The sequence below is a fragment of the Halichoerus grypus genome, chromosome 11, assembly GCF_964656455.1.
Source record: "Halichoerus grypus chromosome 11, mHalGry1.hap1.1, whole genome shotgun sequence".
In the NCBI taxonomy this organism is placed as follows: domain Eukaryota; kingdom Metazoa; phylum Chordata; class Mammalia; order Carnivora; family Phocidae; genus Halichoerus; species Halichoerus grypus.
Genome location: NC_135722.1, coordinates 106,242,050 through 106,259,727, shown reverse-complemented (window position 1 = coordinate 106,259,727; position 17,678 = coordinate 106,242,050). Strand labels below are relative to the sequence as shown.

The window sequence follows — 17,678 nt, the reverse complement described above, 5'->3', positions numbered from 1 at the left end:
TTTTTTTTTTTTTTAAAGATTCATTTATTTTAGAGAAGGAGAGAGCACGAGTGGGGGAGGGGCAGAGGGGAAGGGAGAGAGAATCCCAAGCAGAGTCCCTGCTGAGCATGGAGTCCAACTCTGGGCTTGATCTCACAATCCCGAGATCATGACTTGAGCTGAAATCAAGAGTACAACCCTTAACCAACTGAGCCACCCAGACTCCCCAAGATTAATATAATTCTTATTAATTGGGCACCTGGCTGGCTCAGTAGGTTGTGCATGCAACTCTTTTGTTGTTTTTGTTTTTTAAAGATTTTAGGGGCACCTAAATATATTCCCTCTCTCACTGTCTCTCTCTCTGGGCACAAGCAGGTGGAGGGGCAGAGGCAGAGGGAGAAGCAGGCTCCCCGCTGAGCAGGGAGCCCCATGAGAGACTGGATCCCAGGACCCTGGGACCATGACCTGAGCCACCCCAGCATGCAACTCTTGATCTCTGGGTCTGAGTTCGAGCCCCATGTTGGGCATAGAGATTACTTAAAAGATAAAAAAGTAAACCTAAATTAAACATTCTTATTAATTGCTCAGTAAAGTTAGCTATTAGCATGTATTCTATTCCTCCTCTTACTGAAATGTAGTTGCAAACGTATCTCATCATAAATTAAAAGATAATTGGGGGGGCGCCCGGCTCCCACCATTAAGCGTCTGCCTTCGGCTCAGGTCATGATTCTGGGGTCTTGGGATCGAATCCAGCCTCGGGCTCCCTGCTCAGCGGGGAGTCTGCTTCTCCCTCTGCCCCTCCCCCCCGCGTGTGTGCTCTCTCGCTCTGAAATAAATAAAACCTTTAAAAGCAAACAAAAAGCTAACTGGATTGCTCGATAACACTTGAATGAGCTGGGTGGGTCTGCGGGGAGAAGCTAGCTCCACGAGCAGAAGACGCTCGGCTCAGGACACCTACACCCGCAGCGTGCCAAGGTCGGAAGTGGAGGAAAGGGGACCGGCGGCCTGTCACGTGCCGGCCGGACTCCGTGCCAGCGCCTCAGGCCGAGTCTGTACTGAGGCTCCGCCCCCTGCCGTCTCGCCCCGTCCTGTCGGCCAATAGCCACTCACGCCGCCGCCGTCCGAGGCTGCTATTGGAGAGAGCGGGGTGGGGCGGGGCGCGCCTGGCGCGGGGTGGCCGGGGCAGCGGCGCGGGGACTTGGCTGCGCGGGGACTTGGCTGCGCGCGTCCGTCGTCTCCGCCTGTCAAGTCTGTCTAGGCGCCCGGAGGTCATGGCTGTGCTGGCGACCCTTCTGCGCGGCAGCGCACGCGGGCGCGGCCCCCTGCTCCAGAGGCCGCTGCAGGTGAGGGCGGCTGGGACCCGGGCCGCGGCGTGCCGGGCCCCTGCCTGGGAGGGCCGCGCTCGCGGCGCGCGTCGCCCCGGCTGTGGGCCTCCGGGCCCGCGCCGGGAAGCCCCCTGCGCCGCGCACGCGCCGTACGTGGCCCCTGTGCGTCGCCGGCGTTTGCGGGGTCTCCGCCGCCGCCTGCCGCTCGCTCGCGCGTGGGTTGCGCGGGGCGCGGATCTCCGCCGCCGGAAGGGCCCAGCCCCGGTCCTGCCTGACCGGCAGCCGGGGCCGTACGCCTTCCCCGGGATTTCCCTCACAGCGTGCTGTGTCCCTGCGCTAGGGCGTCACCGGGCCTGCGGGCGCGAGGCCCCGGGGGAGGAGGAGAAGACGCCCCGGCCTGATGCGGCCTGACCCTGACCGGGGCAGTAGGGCTCCTCCGCGCGCGAGGAGCAGATGGTGCTGGGCGTTAGGCACCGAGGGCGTCCCGCTTGCTGTGTTTGGGGACGCGGGAGCCAAGGCCGTGGGAGGGAGTCTGTCCAGGAGTGTCAGCAGGGAGCCTGCGTCTCAGGTTTGCGGCCTGGCAGAACCTGGCGAGGAGCAGAGAGCTTAGGGTGCGGCTGGCGGGGCGCGATTTTGACAGGCTGGTTCCCGTCGGACACTTGGCGGTCCGCCCATGTTGTGAGAGTTGGAATCTCACCCAGGTCGGCGGAGACGGCTGATGTCTGGGGACTTGTCACAGCCAGAGGTCAGGGGGATTGAGGTGCGGGAGGGCGAAACACTACTGCGGCGTGAAGTGACTTGAGCTGCCCGCTGGCCGGAGGAGAGGGAGCAGCATTATGCCAGAGGTTTGTGAAAGCGTGAACGTGGCACTTGGCACATAGGGAGTGGGTGTGGGGAGCCAAGAGGAAGAGGAAGAGTCGAAATAATCCTGGGTGACTGAGCTAATAGGAAAGTCAGGAGGAGTGGGTTTCCACGGAAGAGGAGTCCTTTTTTTCTTTCTTTTCCCCTCTCACCTAGCGGCAGAGGGGAGCTGGGAAAGGTACCCAGGTCAGTTCATCAGCATGTTCGTGCTTCCGTGGAATGATTTGGGAAGTCAGAAAATATAAGTACGTTGACCAGGTGAATTAGGTGAGCTGGGTCCTCTAAAAAAACCAAAAACGAATGCAGAAACCCTCTTAATTTATAGTTTAATAAGAACTTACGATCAAGCGCGTGTTGCTGATGAGAAGAATGTAGCTGTAGGTTTTACAGCGTATGATTGATGGTCCTCATTTTATTGAATTCTAGGAATCAGTATTGGTAGTTATTTGAAAGAAGTGGTCATTTACTGGAAAAATCCTGTTGTGCCAGTTTGTTGAGTGGAACTCGACCTTCACCCATTGCACTGGCTCTTTGAGGTTTGCCTTCAAATAACAAAGTCTCCCTTATGGTCAGCAAAGTAATGGACTAATTTATCGGAGCTTGTTGCCTTTCCAGCTGTAACCACTTTTTTTTTTTTTTTAAATATATCCCCTTTCTCTTTAAGCCTCTGGTAACTAGATTTCTGTGCCCCTCATTTGAAGAATACCCGTGCTTGTGTGTGTGTGTGTTTTTCATCTTGATCTTATACTGCATTTGATACTCCTTCAAACTCCTCTGTTTTGCTGTTTTGACCCCAAATTATTGTTTAATACTCAGACTTTAAAAAAATTTCTGGGGCGCCTGGGTGGCTCAGTCGTTAAGCGTCTGCCTTCGGCTCAGGTCATGATCCCGGGGTCCTGGGATCGAGTCCCGCATCGGGCTCCCTGCTCAGCGGGAAGCCTGCTTCTCCCTCTCCCACTCCCCCTGCTTGTGATCCCTCTTTCGCTGTCTCTCTCTGTCAAATAAATAAATAAAAAATCTTTAAAAAAAAAAAATTCTTGCATTGTGCCAGTCCTCAGCCTGTTTGCTCCCGGTTCCTGTCCCTCCTGTCCTCTGTAGGGCCGTGGGGCTGCCTGTTGCAGGTGCAGAAATCACAGTGTCTGCCAGCTGGCTTCTGGCTGGGTTCAGACACTGGTAGGAGACTGGGAGATAGCAGGGGAGAAGCCAGGATGATTTTTTTCTGTCTACCCTTAGGTGGTGTTTCTGAGAACGTCTGTGGCTCCTTTGGTTCTTGCTTTTGCAAGGTAACCCTGACCCTTGGCTTTGGTAACCTTGCTGCTTCCCTTTGTCCCAACAGCCTATGTGTGCTAATGCCTTCCTGTTGCTAATCTCTACCGCCTGCCTCCTGTTGTTCTTAGTTTTTCTATCACCTGTATGTTTAATCTCTGCATTAAATTATGTTTCAGATAGAATGATTTTTATTTTCCTGGTTGAATCCTGATGGATGGATACCCTCACTGTTTTTACTCCCTTCCCATTCCCTTTCACCCTGTGGATTTTTGCACCTCAGTCCTTGAGCCTTTCCTCTTTTACAGGACAAAAGAACAGAGTACTGTGGCAAGGCGGCAAGTGTTGATAGCAATCTGAAGTGGTGGTAAACGTAGGCAGAGGTGGATAGATGCCAGAGATAGCCTGGGGGTAGAATCTTTTGACCTGAATGACTGATGGGCTAAGAGGAGCTTAGTGAGAAGGAGTTGCGTATAATTTGGGGGCCTTGGCCTGCCATTTAGGTGATCACTAGTGGTTTTCAGAGGAACAGATGTGACTGTACAAAGTGATGAATTGTATTTTGGACTTGAGTTTGGAGTTGCCGGTTTGATGACTAAGAGAACTGGAGGAAATCGAGATTTGGGAATCATCAGCTGCTGATGACAGTGGCATCCATGGGCATTGGTGAGCTCACCAAAAGCAGGTGTAGAGGGAGAAGCAGGGAGGGCTTAGCAGGGGGCCTTTGGGACACGGTGTTTCAGGACAGGGCAGACAGGCAGGAACCTGCCGAGGTGAGTGAAGAGAGAGGATAGGTTATGGAAGAAAAGCAGGGGAATGTAGTGTCATCTGAAAGCCAAGGGAAGTGAGATTTTCAACAAGGAGGGTGTATTACTTCCTTGGGCTGCTGTAACAGAATACCACCAATTGGGCAGCTTACAACAACAGAAACAGTTCTGGAGGCCAGGAAATCAGAGATCATGATGTTGGCAAGACCCCTCTCCCTCTAAATTACCCCCTTGCCTCGTCCTTGTTTCTGGTAGTTTGCTGGCAATCTTTGGAAGCCCTTGGTTTGTAGATCTATCATTCCTACCCTCCATCTGCACAAGGCAATCTCCACCCCCCGCCCCCCCGCCATCTTCATCTTCTGTGCTTGTCTTTCTCTGCATTAAGATTTTCTCTTTTTATAAAGACATCAGTCATACTGGATTAGGGCCACCCTAATGACCTCATTTTGACTTGATTAATTCTATAGAGACCACATTTATAAATAAAGTCACCTCCTAAGGTACTGAGGGTTAGGACTTCTCTTTTTTTTTTTGGTGGGGTTGGGAGGCACAATTCAACCCCTAATAGAGCACTCAGTGCTGTAAAAATTTAATATAACAAAGGGGTTATGTAAGATTTTTTTTTTAAAGATTTTATTTAGTTATTTGACAGACACAGTGAGAGAGGGAACACAAGCAGAGGGAGTGGGAGAGGGAGAGGCAGGGAGCCCGATGGGGGGCTCAAAGACAGATGCTTAACGACTGAGCCACCCAGGCACCCCGGGGTTATGTAAGATTTTAACAAGGGAATTATATAAATGAAATACCTAAAATGAAAATTGTTGATTGAAATTAGCAAAACTCATTAATACTTGGGGAGCTTTATAAAGACCTTAAGAAATACAGATTTGATGGGGCGTCTGGGTGGCTCAGTCAGTTAAGCATCTGACTCTTGGTTTTGGCTCAGGTCATGATCTCATGGGTTGTGGGGTCAAGCCCCATGTTGGCTTCTCGCTGGGTGTGGAGCCTGCTTGGGATTCTCTCTGCCACTCCCCTCCCTCCCTCCCCCCCCACCCCAGCTCTCCCTTTCTCAAAAAAAAAAAAAAATCTTAAAAAAATCTTTAAAAAAATACAGATTTGAGATACAGATTACAGTTTAAGGGAATTTTGCTTTCCTTACACAGACAATTATATGCATAAACACAGGTATTTTAAATACTAACTGCTAAGCTCTCTATACTAAGAAGTTGAAAAGCTCCAAAAATGGTTTAATCAGTTTTCTCAAAATATTTTGTTGATTATGGCTCAATTTCTAACTCGCTTGGCTCATTTTTATAGTTATTTTGGCGTGTAGATGTTCCCTGTGAATTTACCTGTCTCCTGGGGTTCTGCCTGTTTCTACAACGGAATAAAGAGACGTTCGTGGTCCTGTTGACACACTTGATCAGTGAAGTATATCATAAGCAAATCATTAGTTCCTGAAAGATAGTGCAGTACTTTGGAAAGTACTTGCCTCAGCTTCCTAAATTGTGTTACTATTTTTTAAATAAACTCATATGTATAATATACAATGTATCTATTATACATATAAGTGTACACATCTAAGTATATATACATATACATGTATTTATAAATAGAGTCAGACTGCTTAGATTTGAAATACCAGCTCTCCCCTTACTGGCCGTGTGACTCTGGGCAAGTTGCGTGACCTCACTGTGCCTTCTTTTCCTTACCTGTAAAATACGAATGGTGGTAGCCACTAGCTGGTTGCATCTGTGACACGTAGTCCAGGTCTGTGCCCTCCGCCCTGGAGCCCTTGCCTGGCCCTGCGGCGCTCCTCCACGACCTCTCCCTCGTGCCAAGTGTGTTCGTGGTTCTCATCCTTCCCTGGGCCAGGTGCTCCTTTCCTAGGTCTCCCCAAGGCTGCTCTCTAAGACTCACTTCTCCGCTCCAGTGGCCTCCCCACGAGCCCCCACGTAGGGTAGGCCCTCACCCCCTAGCCATGTCACTGGCTTCCGAACGTACTTACCCTGCCCGCAATGTCACTTCTCACACTTGCTGGGAAGCTTCAGATTTTGTTCAAATATTTGCTTAGTGTCTACTGCCGTCAGGGGGAGACAGACAGTAAATGATTACCTGTCTCTTTTCGGAACTCACAGTATAGTGTGGAGACAGGTCACCGAGGGGCACGAAAGCCGCCTGGCTCGGGCAGCTGAGGTTTCAGGGCCACAGTGCGGCTGAGTGGCCCCGGGACGCAGATCACACTCTGCTGGTTGTGTTCATCCCCTGCCTACCGGTGACCCTGTCGGCAGGGAGGCCGACTTTCCTGGGGTGGCCGGGGAGGAGCACTGTGGGAAGGTGTCGTCCGTGCTCAGACGTCAGAGTACAAACGGGCCGCGTGGGGAGCAGGGGCCGGGCTGTTACTCGCAGGATCTGGCCGGTGCGGCTGGCGTGGAGCAAGAGTGATGTGAGCCCGGGAAGAACCGAGGAGCTAAGTTGCTGCAGAATGACCGACAGGGTTTGGATGTCATTCCGGGAGCGATGGAAAGCCGTGGAAGGATTAATCAGGGCAGCGATGAGATCTGATGGATGTGTTTAAAACCGGCTGGACGGTGGGCGGGAAAGTCCGGGGTGATGGGCTGTGAGTCAGGTGCCTGTGCCGCTAGCGAGAGGGACAAGGGGACCCAGGGGTCGCGGTGGAGACGAAGCCCGGGGAAGAAGTGAGCTATATTTTGGACACAGAGTTGGCAGCGTCCGTGGTGGAGTACCTGGGTTTTAGGGCGGGACGAAGGACAAGGGCTGGGATTTGGGCTTGAGCACCGGGTAGACAGATGGTAGTGTGATGCTCTGAGGGGGGTCGTACTGGGAGGAAGCTGGTTTCCTGGGTTGGAATTGGGCGTGGTGATTGGGACGTTAGATAGAAGCTGTCCCTGGGCCCTGGGACTGTGAGCCTGAGGTCAGCGGGAAGGTCAGGGCTGCAGAGGATGGAGATGCCGGTTCAGGAGCCGGTGAAGCTGGCAGAGGGCAAGGGACGGGGGTCGGGGTGGGGCCTCTCCAGCCCTGAGACAGGGTGGGTAGGGGAGGAGGAGGGGGCCCAGCTGGCTGGGAGGGAACCTCAGACCTTGCGAGCGCAGACGCCCAGCAATGGGTGGATCGGGTGGGGGTCCCCTGGACGTCCCACAGAGGAGGCCAGCCCGGCTCCTGGCCGCTGCTGGCAGGGCTGTGCTCGTGGGGGGCCTGGCGCAGTGCCGGCGCTCGTGTGGACAGCCTGGGGGGGGGTGTGGGGGGAGGCGGCTGAACGGTGAATGGGAGGTGAGCACGGGGAAACAAACTCCAAGTCACCGGGTGGAGAACTCGTGTCCCGGTGCCGGCTCAGTGAGAATGTGGGTTCGGGGAAGTTGGCTTGTGTTGTTCGGGTGGAAGGAAGTAGGGCCTGTGTGTGCTTGTGGAATGATCTGGGAGTACGGGGGTGAATAGAGGTGGGGGAAGACCTGAAGGTGGGGCATGGGGGCCAAACGGAGAGGCCAGGGAAGCTTCCTTTGTAGCCAGCCGCCTCGCGCGGGAGAAGCCGCTCGGATTGCCAGGAGGCACATCCCATTCCAGACTCGCACCGGGCAAAGGGCATCTTCACACGGGAGGCAAGCGCTTGGCATCCAAGGCTAGGAAATAAAGCGTTGCTGCCCTTGCTGGAACCTGGACGGGGAGGTCACTGACCAAGGAATCTTCTTTTGTCTCTTGTAGTGTGTCCTGCTCTTTTCCCTTCTTTCCCCTGAGTACTTTGTTCTAGTCCTTTCTTCTCTGCTTGCTAATGGCTTCTCTCTTTGCTGTCACCTCTGCTTTGACACAGCAGTGGTTGGCTGTGGTGCTGACTAGCTCCAGCACTGGGGACCACCCTGTGGTCACGCGCCTGTCGTCATCCAGCCGACCCAGTCTCTCATCTGTCCACCCCATTCCTGGTCCTGTCCGCTCCGGCCAGTGCGGGGAGGGTGGGAGTCGGAGGTACTTGGGGCTGTTCCTTCCGCACCCAAGAAAGGAGTGTGGTTGGAGAGTCAATGACTGGCATGTTTGCCACAAATGGGGACTTTAAAAAAAAATTCTCTGCTTTGGATACAGCCCACAAAGTATATCGGGTTTCCATTAAAAGTTTATTAGTTTCCAGATATTTGGGAATACAAGTGGGAACTTTTAATTCAGAGTTCGATCACAGATAATAGGCTGGAATCCTTCAGCAGCAGCCCACATTAGCTGACCTGTGAGCGGTGCACAGCTGATGGCGAGGAGTCCTTCCACGAGGCAGGTGGACCCAGCTGTTGCCTGCCGGTCCGTCCGCAGGGACCATGTTTTACGGATCTCAGATTCCCGATGAAGGCCTCTGTAACATCAGTGATCTCAGTGGTTATTGAGCAAGTGAGGGGTCAGGTAGTAGGAGGCGTGTCTGTCATCTCTTCATCACAAAGACCCAAAAGCCATCTCTTCAGAAGAGGGGCTGCACCAAATACTGTAATGATTATAGTTTGGAATAAAGCCAGGATTAAATTAGGTTATTTCTTATAGCAAACTTGTTTATATGAACTTTCTACATAAAAGTGACTTACTCTGTCATCTTAACATTGGAAAAAGGATTTTCTTAAATCCTGTTCTACAGCCTAGTAACACACTCTGTCTTGAAGCTGCCGATTGCACGTATCTGTTCTCATCTGAACACGTTATTGTGGTTTTCCCTCTGCTTATAACCACTCTTTGTCACATTTACTTTCTTTTTCTTTCTGTGCTCTATTATAAATTGAAAGCTTTCATTGGGTGTTCGCATTAAGTCAGGCTAGCTTTTAGATGTTTCTAGGCTTGTTCATTGCTCTGAGGTACGATTGGCCATTTACAACTATCAACAAGATTAGGTTCTAAATATAAGTTGTCATTTTTGAGTATTTATTATGCTCTCTGACGTCAGAGGATAAAAAAATTTATTCTTTGTCCTGCAAACTGTCCAGTTTCAGATCAGTCGGGTCTCTGAACTGTAACTAGCACTTTCTCTCCTTGTTCTTGTTGGCATTTGTTCCTAAGAATGGTGTGGAAAGAATGGACATGTAGGGGCAAGATACTTACTCATTTCTTTCTTAAAAAATAACTTATTTGGTAAGGTAGACCTTATTTGTATGAGGTGTGTTTGCTTCAAATAAATGAGATCCATTTGTTAGAAGTGGAGGAAGGAAAGGGCAAGTTTAAGTTAAATAAAATATTTTTTTGAATAATAAGGACATTTTCGTGTGGTACTCTGAAATTAGTTTAGAAAAAAATTAATATAGAAGATTTAACTGCATTTTATACAAAGCTTATACTTAAAGGCTTATAGATTTAAAGTTTATAAAGGTATCAGAAGTTAAAACAACATTTGCAAGGAACAGCTAATCAGAAAAGTATAGTATAAAGTAGTAAATTTTTTCTGATTATAAATGATATATGCTGTGTAGAACATGGAAATAAAAATATAAGGAAGCAGAAAGAACTCACTGAAACCCTACCACTGAGAAGTATAAAATGATGTAGATTAAAATTTTTCACATTATAACTTTACAAATATTTATATTACAGGAAATAAGATACATGGAGCGAAGTTACACATCAAAACCCACTTTGAATGTAAGTATAAATTTAAATTGTGCTTTAAAATTTCAAGAATTTAAAAGGAAATATAGACAATAAAAAATGCATATTCTTATATTTGCATGTATGTGGGGTCATCTTGGGATGCTGCAGGGGTTAGGAATAGCTAATTATTGGCAGATCCCGGTGAAGAGATCACAGTCTAGGTCCCTGCTCAGCTGCCACTGCTTCCCCAGTGTCTCCCGCGGAAGAACCTTCCTCTCAGACTGTGCAGGGTTCCTCCTTACTCTCAGGGACCCGCATTGTATTGTGAGGGATACATGGAAGATCCTAGAAGAAAGGAACCGAACCAGGCTGGGGATGAGACAGGGAGGACCGTCATCTGATCACGTGGTGCTTTCAGAGGGGCGCTCTGTGTCTGACGGGTCCCTTGGATGACTTAGTAATAGCCTTCTGTCAAAATCTAAGGAACAGTTCTCATCTTATCCCCGAGCTCAGTAGGAGAATGTGGAAGGGAAGTGTAAGGAGAGAATTGTTAAGAGAGCTTTTATCTCCTTTTTCTTCAATCTCATATTATTGTTCGTATGAATCATTTAGGAAGTTATGACTCTGCGGAGTCCCCGTTAAGCAGTACAGCCCCATGTCGCATGCAGGTCTGGATTCCCAGCCCAGAACTGCCTTCAGGAAGGAAGCCGTTTGGTTAGGATTCTTGATCGTGCAGTGAACAGGGTAAAGTGATCATTTCTTAAATTTTCACTGAGGAGTAGAAGTGAAATTTAAGCTTCTGGTGTGGACAACTGGGAAGGATCTATGCTTATTTTATTTTATTTTTTTTAAAGATTTTATTTATTTATTTGACAGAGAGAGACACAGCAAGAGAGGGAACACAAGCAGGGGGAGCAGAAGAGGGAGAAAGCGGGCTTGCCGTTGAGCAGGGAGCCGGATGCGGGGCTCGATCCCAGGACCCTGGAATCATGACCTGAGCCGAAGGCAGACGCTTAATAACTGAGCCACCCAGGCGCCCGATTTATGCTTATTTTAGACTTGGTTTGTCTTAGGTTTTCTGTTAGATCTTAAATCATAAAGCACCATCAGTGAACTGATTAGTCTTACTGCTATCCAGATATTTAGATTATTTTAATCTTTATTGAGTAAATAGTCATTCATAAATAAGTCTGTCTAGGGGCACCTGGGTGGCTCAGTCAGTTAAGCATCTGCCTTCAGCTCAGGTCAGGATGGGATCGAGCCCCACATCAGGCTCCCTGCTCAGTGGGGAGTCTGCTTCTCTCCTCTGTCCCTCCGCCCACTTGTGTGCTCTCTCTCAAATATATAAATACAATCTTTTTTTTTTTTTTAAGATTTTATTTATTTATTTGACAGAGAGAAACAGCGAGAGAGGGAACACAAGCAGGGGGAGTGGGAGAGGGAGAAGCAGGCTTCCCGCCGAGCAGGGAGCCCGATGCGGGGCTCGATCCCAGGACCCCGGGATCATGACCTGAGCCGAAGGCAGATGCTCAACCTACTGAGCCACCCAGGCGTCCCCAGTCGTTAAAAAAAAAATAAAAAAATAAAGTCTGTGTTTTAGATAATAAAATGGTCCCCCTTACCGCGGTTCCACTTGGCTGTGGTCGGCCTCGGTCTGGAAGGAGATGAGCCTCCTGGCCTGCTCAGAAAGTCAGTAGTAACCCAGAGCCCCTGTCGTTCACTCCCTTCATCTTGTCACGGACGCATTTTGTCATCTCGCATCGTCCTCATAGGGTGAGTCCCGTCCCCGGAGATACCCCGAGAGGCCCCATTCGTGTAGCTCTCATTACAGTATGTGGTTACAGCGTGCTGTGTGCTGAGTTCCTGCTGCGTTTCTCTCACGGAGCCTAATGGGTGTGCAGGGTGGAGCAGGGGGTGTGGGGTGGAGCAGGGTGTGCAGGGTGGAGGAGGGTGAGCAGGGTGAGCAGGGTGAGCAGGGTGGAGCAGGGTGAGCAGGGTGTGTGGGGTGGAGGAGGGTGGAGGAGGGTGAGCAGGGTGAGCAGGGTGTGTGGGGTGGAGGAGGGTGAGCAGGGTGAGCAGGGTGTGTGGGGTGGAGGCGGGTGGAGCAGGGTGTGCAGGGTGAGCAGGGGGGAGCAGGGTGAGCAGGGTGGAGGCAGGTGGAGCAGGGTGTGAAGGGTGGAGCAGGGTGAGCAGGGTGAGCAGGGTGGAGGCGGGTGGAGCAGGGTGTGCAGGGTGGAGCAGGGTGTGCAGGGTGAGCAGGGTGGAGGCGGGTGGAGCAGGGGGAGCAGGGTGGAGCAGGTGGAGGAGGGTGAGCAGGGTGAGCAGGGTGGAGGCAGGTGGAGCAGGGTGTGAAGGGTGGAGCAGGGTGAGCAGGGTGAGCAGGGTGGAGGCGGGTGGAGCAGGGTGTGCAGGGTGGAGCAGGGTGTGCAGGGTGAGCAGGGTGGAGGCGGGTGGAGCAGGGGGAGCAGGGTGGAGCAGGTGGAGGAGGGTGAGCAGGGTGAAGCAGGGTGGAGGCGTGTGGAGCAGGGTGTGAAGGGTGGAGCAGGGTGAGCAGGGTGAGCAGGGTGTGCAGGGTGTGTGGGGTGGAGGAGGGTGTGCAGGGTGGGCAGGGTGGAGGCGTGTGGAGCAGGGTGTGCAGGGTGGAGCAGGGGGAGCAGGGTGAGCAGGGTGGAGGTGGGTGGAGCAGGGTGTGCAGGGTGGAGCAGGGTGAGCAGGGTGGAGGCGGGTGGAGCAGGGTGTGCAGGGTGGAGCAGGGGGAGCAGGGTGAGCAGGGTGGAGCAGGTGGAGGAGGGTGAGCAGGGTGAGCAGGGTGAAGCAGGGTGGAGGCGTGTGGAGCAGGGTGTGAAGGGTGGAGCAGGGGGAGCAGGGGGAGCAGGGTGAGCAGGGTGGAGGCGGGTGGAGCAGGGTGTGCAGGGTGGAGCAGGGTGAGCAGGGTGAGCAGGGTGGAGGCGTGTGGAGCAGGGTGTGAAGGGTGGAGCAGGGTGAGCAGGGTGGAGGCGGGTGGAGCAGGGTGTGCAGGGTGAGCAGGGTGGAGGCATGTGGAGCAGGGTGTGCAGGGTGGAGCAGGTGGAGGAGGGTGTGCAGGGTGGAGGAGGGTGAGCAGGGTGAGCAGGGTGGAGGAGGGTGTGCAGGGTGAGCAGGGTGTGCAGGGTGGAGCAGGGTGAGCAGGGTGAGCAGGGTGAGGAGGGTGAGGAGGGTGAGGAGGGTGAGCAGGGTGAGCAGGGTGGAAGCGGGTGGAGCAGGGTGTGCAGGGTGGAGCAGGGTGAGCAGGGTGGAGCAGGGTGTGCAGGGTGAGCAGGGTGGAGCAGGTGGAGGAGGGTGAGCAGGGTGTGCAGGGTGAGCAGGGTGGAGGCGGGTGGAGCAGGCAGCCCAGGGCGCAGCTGTGTCCGCAGCGTCTTCCCCGGGGAGCAGGCTGAGGGACTGAGGCTGGGGACTGAGGCTGGGGGACTGAGGCTGGGGGACTGAGGCTGGGGACTGAGGCTGGGGACTGAGGCTGAGGGACTGAGGCTGGGGACTGAGGCTGGGGGACTGAGGCTGGGGACTGAGGCTGAGGGACTGAGGCTGGGGGACTGAGGCTGGGGACTGAGGCTGGGGACTGAGGCTGGGGGACTGAGGCTGGGGGACTGAGGCTGGGGGACTGAGGCTGGGGACTGAGGCTGAGGGACTGAGGCTGGGGGACTGAGGCTGGGGACTGAGGCTGGGGGACTGAGGCTGGGGACTGAGGCTGGGGACTGAGGCTGGGGGATGACTGCGCATCTCAGAATTCTGTTTCTTTCATGAAAGAAGGTTTGGATCAAGTATTTCCACGGACCCATTTTACCATCTCTGTCTCGCCAGGAGGTGGTCATCGTGAGTGCCGCAAGGACGCCCATTGGGTCCTTTCTAGGCAGCCTCTCCTCCCTGCCGGCCACTAAGCTCGGTTCCATTGCAATTCAGGGAGCCGTGGAAAAGGCAGGTCAGTCGCTACTTGGTTTTCTGGGTTTTTTGTTTTTTTTGAAGTAAGCTCTGTGCCCCACGTAGGGCTTGAATGTGCTCTGCCGACTGAGCCAGCCAGGCGACCCGGTTGCTTTGCTTTTTGTGTAGAGGGGGCAGTGATTCAGTGGAGCAAATACTTATTTTGCACTTACTGTCTACATAACACTTAGAAACGCTCAGTGCCTGCCTTTCTAAATTCCCTTGTAAAGAAATCCTTGGACTACATTTAGGATGAAACTCAGAGCTGACGAGAAGAAGAAACAGTTCCTGCTGTGTAATATCATGTACCTTAGTAGGTAACCACTAATTATATTTAAATTGACTAAAATATGGAAATGCTTGTTTTGTTTTTGTAAAAACAGGGATTCCAAAAGAAGAAGTGAAGGAGGTGTACATGGGGAACGTTCTGCAAGGGGGTGAAGGACAAGCCCCAGCAAGGCAAGCAGCCCTGGGCGCAGGTACTGGGAATCCGTGTTTGCTTTTATACTTCACATGTTTGGTGGAGCAGAGTGGAGGCCATTTCAGCTTAAATACAATGTTAAATGCATACTCTAGTGGCAGGAGTGATGCTGTTGCAGGTTAGAGGTTTCACGTGCCCTGTTGTATGAATTTAAATTCTACAGGTGTGTTTGAAGGGTATCTTCGCTTTTTATTTTTTATTTTTTTTATTTTTTTAAAGATTTTATTTATTTGACAGAGAGACACAGTGAGAGAGGGAACACAAGCAGGGGGAGTGGGAGAGGGAGAAGCAGGCTTCCCGCTGAGCAGGGAGCCTGACGTGGGGCTCGATCCCAGGACCCCGGGATCATGACCTGAGCCGAAGGCAGACGCTTAATGACTGAGCCACCCAGGCGCCCCGTATCTTCGCTTTTTAAAAGTAGGACTTGTTTGTATTGGTTTTAGGCTTACCTGTTTCTACTCCGTGCACCACTGTAAACAAAGTTTGTGCCTCAGGCATGAAAGCCATCATGATGGCCTCTCAGAGTCTTATGTGTGGGCATCAGGTAAGAAGCACCTTCTTTTCCATTTTATAACTCAAATAATACGCAGTGTTAAAAGACACTACACTGGAAATCGAAGCGCATTTGTGCTTTCGAAGTGAGGTTCTTTCTCGTCAGTGCCGGGAGCTGTGTTGTTCCCGAGGCTCCGGACTGTCTGGCTTTGTTTTATTCCAACTGAAGCGGGGGCTCAGATAGTAGCTTGAGTGTCTTGTGTTAGAAATTAGTTTTCAGCGAAGAGGTTTTGGTCTTCAGGTGACCCTTTACTTGGTCTTATTCTGGGAGACTCAACACACGAAAAATGTTTTATTTGCCAGAATAAGGAGGGTTTTCATGGTAGATGAGCAGAAGGTGCTGACCTTGGGAATGCAGTCACTGACAGAGCCCGGACTTGAGGACAGATCTGTGGCTCCTACGTAGCCCGGCTCCTTTGTTCAGTCGTGCTCTCTGCTGGCCGGGCTGGTTCCGTCTCGTCCTTACCTGAGCTCGCGCAGGAGGTGGCTGCTCAGCATGCCCGCGCTGTGGCGGGAGGAGAGCAGACCCGGGCCCACGGACCTGAGAGCTGGTCAGGTCCAAGCCCTTCCTTTCGCGCTTGAGACGAGTGGGGTTGAGACGCGGCCGGCAAAGTTACGTGGTTGAAATTAGAAAGCAGGTGTCTTTGTCCTCATCTAGTGCCTTCCGGCCTCTCGGGCTGTGACACCGGAGGGCCTTCTGTGAGGTGACTGTGAACGATGCTTACACGGTTAGTGTGCCATGCTCTTACCCTCCCTGGCTTTGTTTCCAGTTGAAAGGCAAAGAGGAAAACAGGACAGAGTGCTGTCTAGCTGGCGTGTCTGATACTTTATCATAAGTAGTGTTCTGAGCTGAATAGCGATAGCATATTTTCCGGGCCCTTATTGAAAGGACACGTAGGGAGTCTCCCCTTCTCCACTGTCTCACGTAGTGCGGCCGTGCGGAGCTCCCCTCGTGCATCTTTGTAAACCCTCCTCAATCCTTGAACGACGCCTTGGAGGGGGCGCAGCGTAGTGGTAAGAACAGCAAGTCTGCGGCCAGACGAGCGTGAATCCTCCTCCTGCCCCGCGAGCTGCGCACCTGCTCCGTGACGGTCGCTGGAGCCCGGTGGACAGAATGTTAAAAATCTTGTCATGGACAAATTGGTCTCTTAGAAAAATTACTAAGAGGAGAATTTGAGTCAGAAGATTTTCAGAGGATATTTTCAAATGCTTTCCATTAACGTGGTACCAGTTGCACACTTTGCAAATGTTGGGAGCTCGCTCGTGCAGAGGGTAACACCAACACGGGGTGTCACTAAGCCCTTGTCGGAGCAGTGAGTGGAAATTGGGGGAGATTGTTTACATGCTGGAAAACTGAGGAGGAAAGTTTTGTCTCAGTGGATTTATTGCGATTCTCTAGCCAATGCTGTGTGCACTACACTGAAATGCTTTCAGCTGGTATTATTTGTGCATGTGTACAATTACCTGACTTAAAGGAATACTAGGAGTAAATATTTTGAATTATCAAAGTATTTTGAAATATTTTGGAAAGTGGCCATTTTTATTTTGTATTGAAGAATAATTGATACTTTCTTTTCTGTCACTAATTATTGGCATCATCCTCAGGGAATATTTAGTATTTTAGGGTAACAGATTAGAACGTACCTGAGAACTAATTGAGAATCTCTTGATTTCAGAACCAGAAAAATATTTAGGTTTCTTTGGTCTGGAACTTGTGTTTGTCTTTACTCCTGGTTAAAGGCTGTGGCTTTAATGCTTACGTTAATGTTTTATATTAAACTATTTTTTTTAAATTAGCCCTTATATGCAAACAGATTTCTTTTGTTGGTTTGTACTGACAGGTGGATTAATAGTCATTAATAGCTGGGACAAGGTTTCTGGCCTTGCAAGAAGCTGCGTTTGGTGAAGACGAAGATGGGCCCTGCAGATACAGCTGTAGTTCAGGGCAGTGGCACTAATAAACGCCTGAGCCAGTAGCTGGGGAACAAAAAAGAAGGACGGGCGGCTTCCAAGAAGGCCCAGGTGGTCAGGGAAGGGGCGACATGGCCATGTCTTGATTAGTTTGAAAGGAAGTACCGGTGTTTCCCAGGTGGGCGGGTGGCGCAGAGTGCCCAGGGGTGTGTGAGCACGAGGTCTGTGAAGACCTTGCAGCAGGTGCGGTGACCTGACCCGAAAGGGAGAGACAAGCCTTCGGGAAGAAGGGCCGAGGAGTCTCATTCTACCCAAGGTGACCAGGGTGCATGTCGACGCCTCCGGGGTGGAAGCAAGGATGCGTGTCCGAGGATCCCGTAGAAGGTCATCACAGCCGTCTGGGAAAAGCTGGTCAGGAGGATCTCAGTCCAAGAAGTAGGATTATTTCTGCGAACAGGTTGTCATCTTTTAGAAGACATGACATAAAGCAGTGTTGAGTGCAGTGAAGGGTTAGAAGAATTTCACAAGAGGGTCGGTCTTCCATGAAGGATCCTGGCATTCTTATAAATACCTGATTCTTAATTATCGTGACACATTTCAGACCATTTCTTTTCATCTGGGTCAAAGCGGGTACTTCCTGTGTTCGCTGTGTAGCGGCCTAATGAAGTCCACGGAAACTTGTTTGTGGTTGCTGTGTGGTGGGTGTACTGGGTTGTACAGGTCCTGTTCGAGTTGACATTGTTTTTGTTGCTGAGCAGGATGTGATGGTGGCAGGCGGGATGGAGAGCATGTCCAATGTTCCCTACGTCATGAACAGAGGGGCAACGCCATATGGTGGCGTCAAGCTTGAAGATTTGATTGTGAAAGATGGGCTAACTGATGTCTACAATAAAATCCATATGGTAATCTTGATTTTTGTTTTTTTTAAAGATTTTATTTATTTATTTGACAGAGACACAGCGAGAGAGGGAACACAAGCAGGGGGAGTGGGAGAGGGAGAAGCAGGCTTCCCGCTGA

General features: G+C 51.4%; 1 protein-coding gene across 3 annotated transcripts in view; it reads left to right on the top strand.

The window, feature by feature from the left end:
* The first annotated feature begins 1,165 nt into the window (after positions 1-1,165).
* The window catches only part of ACAT1 (acetyl-CoA acetyltransferase 1), a 22,640-nt gene continuing 6,127 nt past the window's right edge, over positions 1,166-17,678 (top strand). For 2 of the 3 annotated variants that reach the window (XM_078059055.1, XM_078059054.1), the window contains exons 1-5: positions 9,767-9,814; positions 13,601-13,718; positions 14,101-14,196; positions 14,642-14,742; positions 17,420-17,563. In XM_078059055.1, the coding sequence (XP_077915181.1) occupies positions 9,779-9,814; positions 13,601-13,718; positions 14,101-14,196; positions 14,642-14,742; positions 17,420-17,563 (495 nt within the window). In that variant the 5' untranslated portion in view covers positions 9,767-9,778. Of the gene's footprint in view, positions 1,323-9,766; positions 9,815-13,600; positions 13,719-14,100; positions 14,197-14,641; positions 14,743-17,419; positions 17,564-17,678 lie in introns of those variants that run through there. The other variant, XM_036087731.2, reaches the window with a different exon arrangement.